This window comes from Ictalurus furcatus, unplaced genomic scaffold, assembly GCF_023375685.1.
Source record: "Ictalurus furcatus strain D&B unplaced genomic scaffold, Billie_1.0 scf2, whole genome shotgun sequence".
Taxonomy (NCBI): domain Eukaryota; kingdom Metazoa; phylum Chordata; class Actinopteri; order Siluriformes; family Ictaluridae; genus Ictalurus; species Ictalurus furcatus.
Genome location: NW_026521051.1, coordinates 79,006 through 91,511, shown reverse-complemented (window position 1 = coordinate 91,511; position 12,506 = coordinate 79,006). Strand labels below are relative to the sequence as shown.

General features: G+C 40.2%; 1 protein-coding gene across 1 annotated transcript; it reads left to right on the top strand.

Moving 5' to 3' along the window:
- The first annotated feature begins 4,735 nt into the window (after positions 1-4,735).
- Positions 4,736-5,403, top strand: LOC128604760 (myotubularin-related protein 2-like). Its single transcript, XM_053619867.1, has one exon. It carries the CDS (start codon positions 4,857-4,859, stop codon positions 5,199-5,201), a length of 345 nt encoding a protein of 114 aa, XP_053475842.1. The 5' UTR covers positions 4,736-4,856; the 3' UTR covers positions 5,202-5,403.
- The last annotated feature ends 7,103 nt before the right edge of the window (positions 5,404-12,506 follow it).

The window sequence follows — 12,506 nt, the reverse complement described above, 5'->3', positions numbered from 1 at the left end:
TCAAGAAAAGAAGACGACTGTTTAGTCTCCAAACTAGGATCAATCACTCAACAAAATAATAATGTAAAAATAAAATAATAATGTAAAAAATATAATAGAATTAAAACAAGAGTCAACTCCACAAAAGAAAAAGGAAAAGAAAAAATGCTTAAACCAACATTCAGAACCTATAAAACTCTCAAACATCCATCAGGACTTATAACCAGCATTCAGCAGATATAACGAGCATATAACAGAAACAGCCAGCATTCAGCACGAATAACCAGCATAGCAGATACAACCAGCATTCAGCACAAGTAACCAGCATAGCAAATATATTCAGCACAAATAACATATAGACAATACAAGACTTACACCCCAGAACATGTAACATAGACAATACAAGACTTACACCCTTATCCCGCTCCAACATGCCTCTTGCGTGACCCCACCTGGTGTTTATTGGGCCCAATTGCGTTCACACTCTTGAACGTCTTAACACTAAGTTCTCCCTAGAACTCTTAACACTAAGTTCTCCCTAGAACTTTTAAACACTTCTTAAACACTCTCGGCACAGTGTACAGTGTCAACCGCTTCACTCCGACTAAGACACGTTTGCCCGTACAGCAGTTTAGCAAGTTCACCGTATAACACTGTTAGAAATCCATACTCCTCAGTATTCAATCTGACTCCTTATTACACCTGGACACTGCAGGCTTGCAAACACCCTGCTTAAGACAAAACACACTACAATATACACATATATTCTGCATGCAGTTTGAATTTGTGAGATCCAAAAAACCCTCTTTTCTCAATTTGGTTCATAATTTGAAGGAGCTTTTGTGAGGGGAAAAAACACCGTCTCAGGCTGACCCGCAGGAAAACCACGCAAGTATTTATCCAAAAAAGCGGAAGACTGCTTATCTTTAAAATGAGTGGCCACGCTTGCACGGCTTCTCCAGGGTCAGCCTCGCCTCTTTGCTCCTAGAAAATCACGTCGGGGTCACCAATTATGTCGTGAATAAAATCAACCTTTTAGCCTAGGTCAAAAACTTCAGAGACAGAGAGTTTAGTAGATGTCAAAAAGTAAATAAACTTTATTGAAAATCAATAAAGTGTGACAGTCTGCAGAGTGTCTGAATTATGCATACACAAACATGTCTTTATATACCTATCTCCACAGCATAGTCTCTGTAGGTGGGGTTTTGCTTTTCCTCGTTGAAAATAGACCAATCTTCTTTTGCCACAATTAAATATTCATGTCTATGCGTTATCTTAAATTTGTGGAACATGCAGTTAGTTGTTTTTCTTGAAAAGGTTTCATGAGGACAAGGTTTCTTTTTACAAAAAAGGTTTCACACAGGCTTGTGTGTCTTGACCTTGACTCCCTTCTTAGGCCTCAATGAGCATCTGTCTGTCTCTATCGGTTGTCCCCGCTGATATCTACCTCCTTTCCCGAGGCCCTCTCCTAACTCCCTAATTTGTATCTGTCTCAGTTATTTACTCACGCATGCAAATATCTACTGCCAATTTTTATTGCTGTGGAGACAGGAGACAGCTAATACAGAAGAACAATTGTTGTACACTGAAACACAGAGTTCATTCAACTCAAATCCACTCAGAATATAACATGATCAAACATTGTTCTATGGATTTAGATTATGCTTCTAACTGTTGATTATACATATAGATGATGTTTTTTTTTTAACCAATATTGATTATACGATAATGCTCGAGTAATAATTCTAAATGTTGGTTACATATTGAATTCACTTCATTAACATATCCAAATGTCAGTTACACATATTGTTTGCACTTCATAGATATTTTCCATACACTCAAGTGGCAGCTTTTTGTCTTGTGGTGTGAGGAACTTCAGCTAGACCCAGTGAAATGCACAATAGCTACAGTCCTGGAGTTCTTACAATAACGTTTCTCAGCGGGGTGGGCTCCTTCTACAATCAGGGTTTATGTGGCCACCATTTTGGCCAGTCATGCCCCTGTTGATGGAGCCTCTGTGGGGCAACATCCTCTAACTTCGAGGTTCATGCGTTGTGTCAGGTGGCTGAGGCCGATCTGCAGGCCGCGCATACCTTCCTGGGACCTTTCTGTGGTCCTGGAAGGTCTGTCAGGTGCCCCATTTGAGCTCTTAGAGTGGATCTACTGTCTCAAGCCGGAGGGCTGATTTATTACCCTTGGCCAGAACTATGGAAACTGTGGGTCTGGCCCCCGAGGGGCCCCAGCTCATAGATTCTATTCTCACAACTGAGACCATGTTAAATGCACCATCCACAAGGAAATTGTATGCACTCAAGTGGCAGCTTTTTGTCTGGAAGTCTAGACTGATAAAAAATGCTTTGTTTTGACAACAGAAACCCTTATAGAATTTGGTAATGGTTTTAATGGGAATTGCATTGGTTTTAATGGAATCTATAATGGTCCCTTAGGACCTCTAATGGTAATTTGTTGCCGTTTATTGGTGGCATGTTATGTCTAGGGGGTACCATTAAGGACCAATAGAACACCTTTGAAATTTGGTAATGGTTTTTAAGGTTTGTAATGGTATTTGTAGTGGAATCCATTAGAATTTCTGTGATGGTTTTCAGCAGAGATGTGTCACTATTTCCGCTGATTAAAACACCTACAGCTGAGGAACTTCATTAGGCTAGACCAATAAAAATGCTTTGTTTTAACTAATATGGGAAGATTAAAAAAAGAGGGCTATATGTGGGAAAAGAAATGACAAGCGAGGTTACACGGGTTAGTAGCTATCTAGCTAGTGTCTTCAAGCAGTCGTCTATTTGCACGTACAGCATGACAAATAATTAACTGCACTTGAAGCTTTCGTAAAAATTAAAAATAACACCCCAGACTGTATACGGTACCATAACGAAGACCAACTGTATGTTGATACGTGAAATTCTGGAGGGACGTTGGACGGCGTGGCGCGGTGACGTAATGACGTGCCGTTAATCCATCGATGTTCTATAACATGTAAAACGGGAACATGAGAGGAGTATTCTAAAAGCGACTCATGTAAACACCTTAATCACAATGTTATCTTATTCAGAATAAGGTCAATAATTAGATTACTGCTGTCCATGTAAACGTAGTGCATGTGTACTGAAGTGCTAACAGTGAAATCTGACTACCAAAACCCCACTATGCAATGAGCCTTCATTAAAAGCACTCACAAAATAAAAACACTACTCACCATCTACATGTGAACTCCCATCCTCACAGAATGATTCACAGATGTCTGAACCTCCATCTGAAAAACAAAAAGTGGCACCTTATCCACTGCAGTGTAAGAAAGACATACTGAAAACATGTGACTGTATCTGTAAGAAGGGCTACAATGATAACATGAGGTGATGATGCACTGATGTCATTATCTCAGTTGATTCGAGCCTCATACCACCAACGAGTAGCCCAACAAACCCAGCAATAATATAATTAGGGATTAACAAATATCAGCTGTTTTGGGGTTTGTGCATGTATAGAGTTAGCACGGGATTTATGTATAATAATGTGACATGTTGTAGTGGTGAGTTTATTCGAGCATCACATTCTCTTCTCTCCTCTCTTTTCCCCTCCAGGCTAAAGATGGTGGCTATGAGAGCGAAATTTTCCATCCCAATGCGGAACTGAATTTCCTGGAGATTCCCAACATCCATGTGATGCGGGAGTCTCTGCGCAAGCTGAAGGAGGTGGTCTACCCCACCATAGAAGAACTTCACTGGCACTCTGCCGCCTTATAGAATCTGTTTTGCTTCTGTATGGGGTAATAAAGTGTAAAATACAGATCATTCACCATAATTTAATATAAAAATCAGTTACAAAACACATAAAAGTCACAACATCCACTCACCGTGCACTTAAATAGGAACACCTGCTCATTTATCCAGTTATCAGCTAATCATGTGGCAGCAGCACAATGCATAAAATCATGCAAATACAGGTCAAGAGTTTCAGTTAAAGTTCACATCAAACATCAGAATGGGGAAGGAATGTGATGTCAGTGACTTTAACCATAGCATAGTTGTTGGAGCCAGATGGGCTGGTTCAAGTATTTCAGAAACTGCTGGGAATTTCACACAATAGTCTCTAGAATTTTACACAAAATGGTGTCAGAAAAAACCCATAAAAACACTGAGTGAGAGACAGTTCTGTGGGTGGAAACATCTTGTTGATAAGAGAGATCAGAAAATGACCAGATTGGTCAGAGCTGCCAGGAAGAATATACTGTAGTAACTCATATAATCACTCTTTATAAGCGCGGTTAGCAGAAAAGCATCTCAGCATGCACAACACATCAAACCAAACCACAGAGATCACATTTCCCCCCATTCTGATGTTTGATGTGAGCATTGTATGCATTGTGCTGCTGTCACATGATTGGCTGATTGGATAACTGCATAACTAAGCACTGATATACTTATTACTCAGTAATTGTTTGAACAGGTATGCATGTAGAGAGCAGCAATGTCTAGCCTTATTTAAACAGCATGTCCTCTCCTAATCGAAGACATTTCACAAAACAGGAAACAGAAGAACATAAGAACACAGAGCATCTGTTTTGTTTTGTAGTTAGATATTATGCCCTGAACATACATTGTGAATAATTATTACATTTTAATTGTTAAGTACTTATTTAATTCATTAATATCTACATGTTGTTCTAGACAACTATTTGTGATACCTTGTTTGTGAACCCTTGAGTGTTGTTTTACTCAGTCAGTGAAGTGATGGTTGTTTGACCTGACTGTGTGTGTGTGTGTGTGTGTGTGTGTGTGTGTGTGTAGCTGTTATTAGCAGGTGCAGTGCGTATAGCAGTTAATGGTATAGCAGATAAGGTTGAATGTAGTAAGAGCTCCATGGTGGTGCACTGCAGTGACGGCTGGGACGGTACGGCTCAGCTCACCTCTCTGGCCGTGCTGATGCTGGACTCGCACTACCGCACACTCAGGGGCTTCCAGGTACTGATCGAGAAGGAGTGGATCAGCTTCGGACACAAGCTGGCCTCGGTGTGTATGAGCAGTGAGGGCGTGGTTGTGTGTGGGCGTGTGAACGCATGTATATTTAACCCTATCTTTCTCTCTCTGTGTGTTTCTCAGCATGTCGGCCTTGGAGATGAGAATCACGCCAACTCGGAACGATCCCCTCTCTTTGTGCAGTTCATCGACTGTGTGTGGCAGATGATGAGACAGGTCAGCTACTGATGCTTTACACCACAACACTGTTGAATTCTCCAATCTGATTGGTCAGAAGGCGTTGGCGACATTTCTGTAACAGCAAGATTCTGATTCCAGCTGCAAGGGAAATTACAGCTTTATAGTGATGTGCTCGTTCTCGTTTCTATAGTAACAGCTCATTGACTGGGTCTAGTATGGCATACGCAATACATAGTCTAAGCTTAATCGTAAACATATTATAAACATGTTACTTAAAGAAAAAAAATGCCTGATCATTGTGATCTAATTAAGATTTATAAGTTATCTATTTATGGAAGTTTTATGGAAGTAGTCTCCAGTGTCACAGCAGAGAGGACATTGCACTTTCCAGTTTCTCAGTAACATTGCATGTCTTATTCATTTCAAGAGTTAGGGGGGGAAAAGAGAGGTTTGTGAGGGAACTATTGTTTTTATTTTAATGTTATAATGTAAGAGATCATAATGAGAACTAACGCTCTTTTCCAGGACATTCCAAATTGTTCTTTGGCTATGCCCCATGTTTGTGCAATGGCTCAGACCGGTTTTTCCTCTTTTCGCAGCTTCAAAATGGCTTGCTTTTCTCCCATAGACAGCTCTCTGGTCTTCATGTCGGTTTATTCTTTTTAACAACAAATGCTGTCTCCACAGGTGAAACCCAGGGCTCAAACCAAGAGAAGACATTCAGAGCTATTCATTCTTTACAGTCAATTTAACAAGGTACACCTGGGCAGCAAGAAAAACCCATCAGTCACTCGTTCCAGTATTTTTGAACAGTTAATGAATAGGGTGGCTTCAAAAAAAAAGCTGCCATGTTTTAATCTGTGTAACACGTCTAGATGTAAATATGAGGAAATGAAAGCTGAAATTCTGATCTATCGTCTCATATTCGTCTTTTATCTCAAACCCAAATGTCACTGTATAGCAAAAGCAATAGAATTGGCCTTGATGTTCCAATACTTTTGAAGAGGACTCTAATTGTAAGAAATAAATATAATTTCCGTACTGAACAAAAGACTGATTATCTGTTCAGGCGTTATTGTGCAGATCCACATTTAAGCATCTTACTATACACTGTTAAACCCAGTGTTTGTGTTCTTTCTTTCAGTTTCCTTCTGCTTCTGAGTTCAAAGAGCTTTTTCTCATCCCCATCCTGGATCGCCCCTACAGCTGCCTGTTTGGTACGTTCCTCTACAGCAGTGAGCAAGAGAGAATGGAAAAGGTACGCTCCACATTTCTCCACTAATGGGGGGAGGCTTTCCAGCCTGTTTGATTTTACTGAATGGAAATGAATTTGTCTAAGTGTATTATGACTCTCTCTCTCTCTCTCTCTCTCTCTCTCGCTCTCTCTCTCCCTCCTCTTTTGTTTTTAGGAAGTACAGGGTAAAACGGTCACTGTGGTCCTACATTAACAGTCAGCCGGAGGACTTCACTAACCCGTTCTATGTGGACTGTAAAAACCAGGTGCTGTATCCACTGGCCAGTCTCACACATCTGGAGCTCTGGGTGGGTTATTATGTGCGCTGGAACGCACGCACGAGACCACAGGTGCTTATACTGCAAACCACACTCTATGAAATTATGGGGAAATGCTCAAAAATAGTGCTTCCAATATATACCAAAATACCTAGTTACTTGTATAACTGAACAGTGTCACTTCAAACACATGATGAATGTCACTTTTTATTACTAGATGTTTCTGGGTTTTAAGACCAAGTTTGCTTTAAAAAAACTAAACCATTTGTATCAGCACAAAGCTAAAAAAACACAAAAGCTGGAGTAATGGGTCGGTAAGCATAAAAAGTGCCGTACACAGTGGAACTGGACACACGAGGATCTCTGACACTGTTGACTCTTCAGTGGTTCCATTTTCAGTTCTAGTTTGTAGGTACAGGTTTCAGTCTTCAACAACATTGTAGTTTTCTTTTTAAAATGCACTCCTTGGTTGTGCTCACTGCATTACGAACTCAAATCCAACATTGTGAGATTTTTTTTTTAAATGTGTTGAAATGGAGTTTTCGTGTGATTCCTCTATATTCCTGTATATTTCATGATTGGCTGGTTAGAAAACTACATGAATGTACAGGTGTTCCTAATAAAGTGGACGGTGAGTGAACATGACGTGGCTGAAACGATTTCCAAAACACTTCAGGAGCAGCTAGCGATAAAGATTAAGGTTACACCGGCTTGATGATTGATCTTTTAATAATGATACATAAATAAATAGAAAGCGAATGGAATGATTTAGAAAATCGGTGTCCCAAAACGAAACTGATGTTTGTGTGCTTTGTTGATTCTTATGTAGATGCCGCTCCATCAGAATTTGAGAGAGTTATTGTTTTTGCGTGAAGAACGTGGAGGAGCTCCAGAGAGAGGCCACGTCACCCTGCTCCATCTCCTCATCCTCAGAGCATACTTCTCCCTCCTCACATAGTGGTACACCACTTCACACTGCCGTCTAAATACACAAGCACACACACACACGCACACACACACACACACACACACATTCCTGCAATTTTTTTAACTATAGAGAAGTAACCTAGTGTCACATTTTATAAATCCTTAATACTTAAAAATGGATCTTGGAATGATGGTCAGCATGTCTGCAGCATTAATTCATAATATTTACGATCTAGTATTTGACCTGTAAATATGTAAAAAAGAGAAGTATTAATATATTTGTCCTTACACGTCATGTTCATCTTTCCCTGTGGCCTCATTTGCTCCTCTGTGCCAACTCCCTTTCATCTTTTAACATTTCAATACAGTTTTTAGCTACTTGAAGGTTTTTGTTTGTTTTTCCCCCCAAAGTGAATCATCCATCTATTTTTGTATTTTATTAGTTACTTTCCATTTGATGTCCGCTCTGTCATCACACTGAAGCGTGATAGTTATGTCCGTATTATTCATTTCTCACAGACCTTCCTTTCACCTTGCTAATATATGGAAGCACTGAATAAACAGTCAATTTGTCATGTTTTTGTATGAAGGTGTTAAAATGTTGAGTTGTACGGCCTTTCCTGCCTCGTGGACTTTTCACCGGTATCGTTTGAATAAATCAAACTGGTAATGAAAAGTCTTGTTACTGATAGGGAAGCAAAACCGAGACAAAGATCTGAATGTGAAAATCCATTGAATTTGGAAATGAAATTTCGACACCACTGAATTAATAGAATCCGTGTATCATATCATTCGTTCTTTTCATATTCAATTATCCAATTATCCGAAAATGGAAAAATGGCTTGTTATTTTATTATTCATTTACAAATCCAAAACGAAACAGAGAGAAAAAAACAAACAAGTCGTTTTCTGTTCTTTCAATCTCACGCTCAAGTTAAAAATAAGCCATTAGAAAACGGGTCAAATGTCCAGGTTTCATTTGAACATTTTTTTTTTTTTCGATTGACTATGACCCAGAAGTTACTGGTTTCTTCACGTGTTGTGCTGGATAAAGGGGTTTTTATTTTGGTTTATTTGTTTAGTTTTTTTTGCTGAAGAGCATGGGGAGATTCGTACTGTTTAAGGGAGCCAAATGTGTAACCCTCAAAGAAGACTGCAAAAATATTAACTCCAGTTAAACCAGTCAATAATCCTTTATAATCCTGTAAACGTTTTTGTATTTACGCTTTTGCATTTTAGAAAATGGGCAAAATCAAGTTTAAAGAGAGGCTGTAATAAAAATACAGTTTTTGGAGTGGAGTATCAGGGTCAGCGCAGTGGCTTTGTAGTTATCTTCTTTGCTTCACACCCCCAGGTTGTACTCTGGTTTCCTCCCCTAGTCCAAAGACATGCGTTGTAAATTGTCCAGTGTGTGAACAGGTGTATGATGGGCTTACACCTCGTCCACGGTGGCCCCCGCCTTGTGCCCCGAGTCCCCTGAGATAGACTCCAGGGTGACCCTGTGTAAGATCGATGGAATATCTGATTTAATGAACACTGAAAAACTTTTCATTTCTTTTTTTGAAAGCATGTAACATCAGCTCGACGTATGGGGTTCACCGAAACGGGACTATTGAAGACTCGAATAACCGGCTCTTTTTCCAGTCTGTGTAGCCTCACATTCCTGTTATTGGGTGACACGGGTGGAATCCAATGAGGTTTTCTACTGTTCTCAAGGTTTGGCATGCTGTGCATCCTGAGATGCTTTTCTGCTCACCATGTATGTAAAGAGAGGTGATTTGACGTTACCAGGGCCGTCCTATTAACTTGACCCAGTCTGGCCATTCTCCTTTCGTCAACAAGGTGTTTCCACCCCGAGAACTGCCACTCACCGGATGTTTTTCACACAAGTATGTGTGTGTGGAAATCCTAGGAGAGCCGCAGTTTCTGGAATACTCAAACCAGACCATTTAGAATCTACAACCATGCCACGGATAAAATCACTGGATTACATTCTGGTGTTTGATGTGAATATTGACTGAAGCTCTTCATCTGATCCTGCTTGATGTTGTACATTGTGGTGTTGCCATATGATTGGCTGATTGGATAATTGTATGAATGAGCACATGTACAAGTGATCAGTGAGCACATCTATCTACCATAGAGGTATTTTGGGGCAATACTTGACAATGTACCTGACTTTGTTAGATTTGTGGCCAAGTTGAAGAAGCTTTTGACATCCCAATGGAAAAATAATAAATAAAACAATCCAAGACAAATTCACTTTCAGTCTTTTTTTTTTTATTGGTTTTTTCCCCCTTCATGTTAATCTCTTTCTACAGAACCCGTCCAAACTTCATGCGTCAGTGCAGTAAGCAAGATAAACTGTCTACAGCTAAAGAATCTAAGCATGCATCTGTTTTCACCCTTATAGAAAAAGTTTTGCAGTTCCTCTCCAAAAGACACCAAGAGCCCAGATGTCCTTAGAAACTAAATGTAACCTCCAACTCGTGGCCTTTTCAGTAACTCGATTCCCAGACGTCACCACAACAATCACAGTGCATCCTTCAAATCCACCGTGCAGCGGAAATGGACCAGTCGATTTAAACGGATTGTTGAAAATGTACGTTCAAGGCATTTGTGGATTTGAAATTTCGCTACAAACCGAGTCTGAACAGTCGCCAGAATCTGAGGCAAAAACACACGAAGGAAGGAGATCACGTCGTCATTGCCTCGTCTTTGGTGTTCTACGTTTTTGACAAAAGTAACACCAGACATGCTGCGTTAAAGTGGTCAAGAAAATTACACCAGAGTAAAAAAATCCCATTGGGTTAGATTATAAACATCGACTGAAACTCTCGATAGGACGTGACATTGTTGGAGAGTTGCATACGAGCAGACATTCAACAATATTTAGTAGAAGCCTTGTGGATGTTTTTGTCTGTGTTCGTCTGTAATATACTGGACTGTCCTACCAAGAGTTCGACCACATACACATTCAACTGAAGCTCATACAGTCAGCATACCGAACTCTCCTTTTTGCCATAGTGCGGCCGCTTAACAGGATAAGGCCTCAGAAGTCAAGCACCAGCAGCTTGTGGCTAAAAAGCTGCAGCAGAATTGAGCTCGGCTAGGAGGTGACGGGTGACGGAAAAAAGCCGGGGAACCTCGGAAAGGAAAACAGGGCTGTGTTCCAAATCTTTTATTGCCTCCTCTTCAAACTCCAAAAACCTCTGGGCCCTACAGCTAAATCCAAAGCTGAGGAAAACAACCGTTCAACTAAGAAGGCCTTCTCAAACACAGTGTTTGAGTGAAGGGAGGAAATGATCAAACACAGATCAATTGGAACACAGCCCATACAGCAAAACCGTAAAAAGGTGCCATAGAGTGTAAATGATTCAAAAAGACACAAATCTAAGCCCAAACACTTCATATGACCATTGATATGACTGCTAATGAAATCTATTGTACTGTAGCTGCACTGCTACAAGTGTACATAAAGATACACTGATACAACCAGTTGAACATGAATAACACGCAAAGCACATTTCACAAGCACGATATCTTTCAAAAATGTCCAAAAGCACAAATTCCCTAATAAAGGAAAAAGACATGTTTGTGCTAACATGTAAGACTTGAGTTTCTACATCTTCCACACAAGTACACTTGAGCGTCTTCGTTACTGTAAGCTCGGCTCTGAAAATCTGCTACCACTGTTGTACCAGTAAACACACACACAGACAGAGCAAGTTAGCAAAGATTGGTCAACAAGGTTTCTTCAACACAACCACCTTTTGATAGACGTACGCTCACTTCATATTGTCAGTCCCTTTTTAAAAATGAATTAAACCATGAGCAGCTGTCTTCTCAAAAGTCCTGCTCAATTTCAGAGCACAAAAAAACTGCCTATATACACAACAATTCAGTCCCACGGCTCTGAAAGAAATGCAGAGCACAAATGTACAAATCACTGCAATTTCTATTTTTCTTAAATGTGAAAAGGATGCTTGTAAAAAGATGATAAATCTTCACTGGGAATTACTTTAAGGTGATCAACAATTAATTTATAAATCAGGGGAGCCTGGCTCTGGTCCTGAATTCCTGTGATCATGCACAGTGTGATGATTTCTCATCTAACACTCCTACCTAATGACCCGAGGACTTAAATCGGGTGTGATTCAGGAAAATTCCCAAACTGTACTGGACTGTAATCTTACAGGACCACAGTAAGGCTTCCCTGCTCTAAAGCGTTTCCTATAGAAATATTTATTTGAACATGATGTGGATAATCTAATCACAGACTCTGGATTAATGGTGCACACAGCGATGCTTTCACACAAAAGTGTGATGGACACTAAAAAGCTGGAGCAGCACTAATGCATGAATAGTTTGTCTCAGAGTTTGTACTTTCAATTAGAAACACATTAAACCTGTGCACAGTTTCCAACTTCATATGAATAATATTGTAAACAGTCGTATTAGTGAGAATGAGGACAAACGGTTAAATATTCACAGAAAGTTTGACTTAGTCAAAAAGCAGATGTCCCTCCCCTCCCCCCACTGAGAGCATGTATGTGTTGAGCAGTGCTCCCTCTTCAGGCTGGGAGATGTATCACAGGTTACACCACGTTGTCTTCTGTGGGCGGCTCAGCGTTGGGGGGCTGGAGGAGAGTTTGCTGAACTGCAAAATGACATTTTCACTTAGGGGTGTACTCACTTTTGTTGCCAGCGGTTTAGACAGTAAGGGCTGTGTGTTGAGTTATTTTGAGGGGACAGCAAATTTACTCTGTTACACAAGCTGTACACTCACTACTTTACATTGTAGCACAGTGTCATTTCTTCAGTGTTGTCACATGAAAAGATATCATCAAATAGTACCATAGCAGGCTGAGAGTCTCACATCAACAAAGGTCAAGCGTGCTCGTTAGAATATCA

Excerpts from the sequence above, each read along its gene's own strand:
- LOC128604760 (XM_053619867.1), top strand. The coding sequence starts at position 4,857 with ATGGTGGTGCACTGCAGTGACGGCTGGGACGGTACGGCTCAGCTCACC.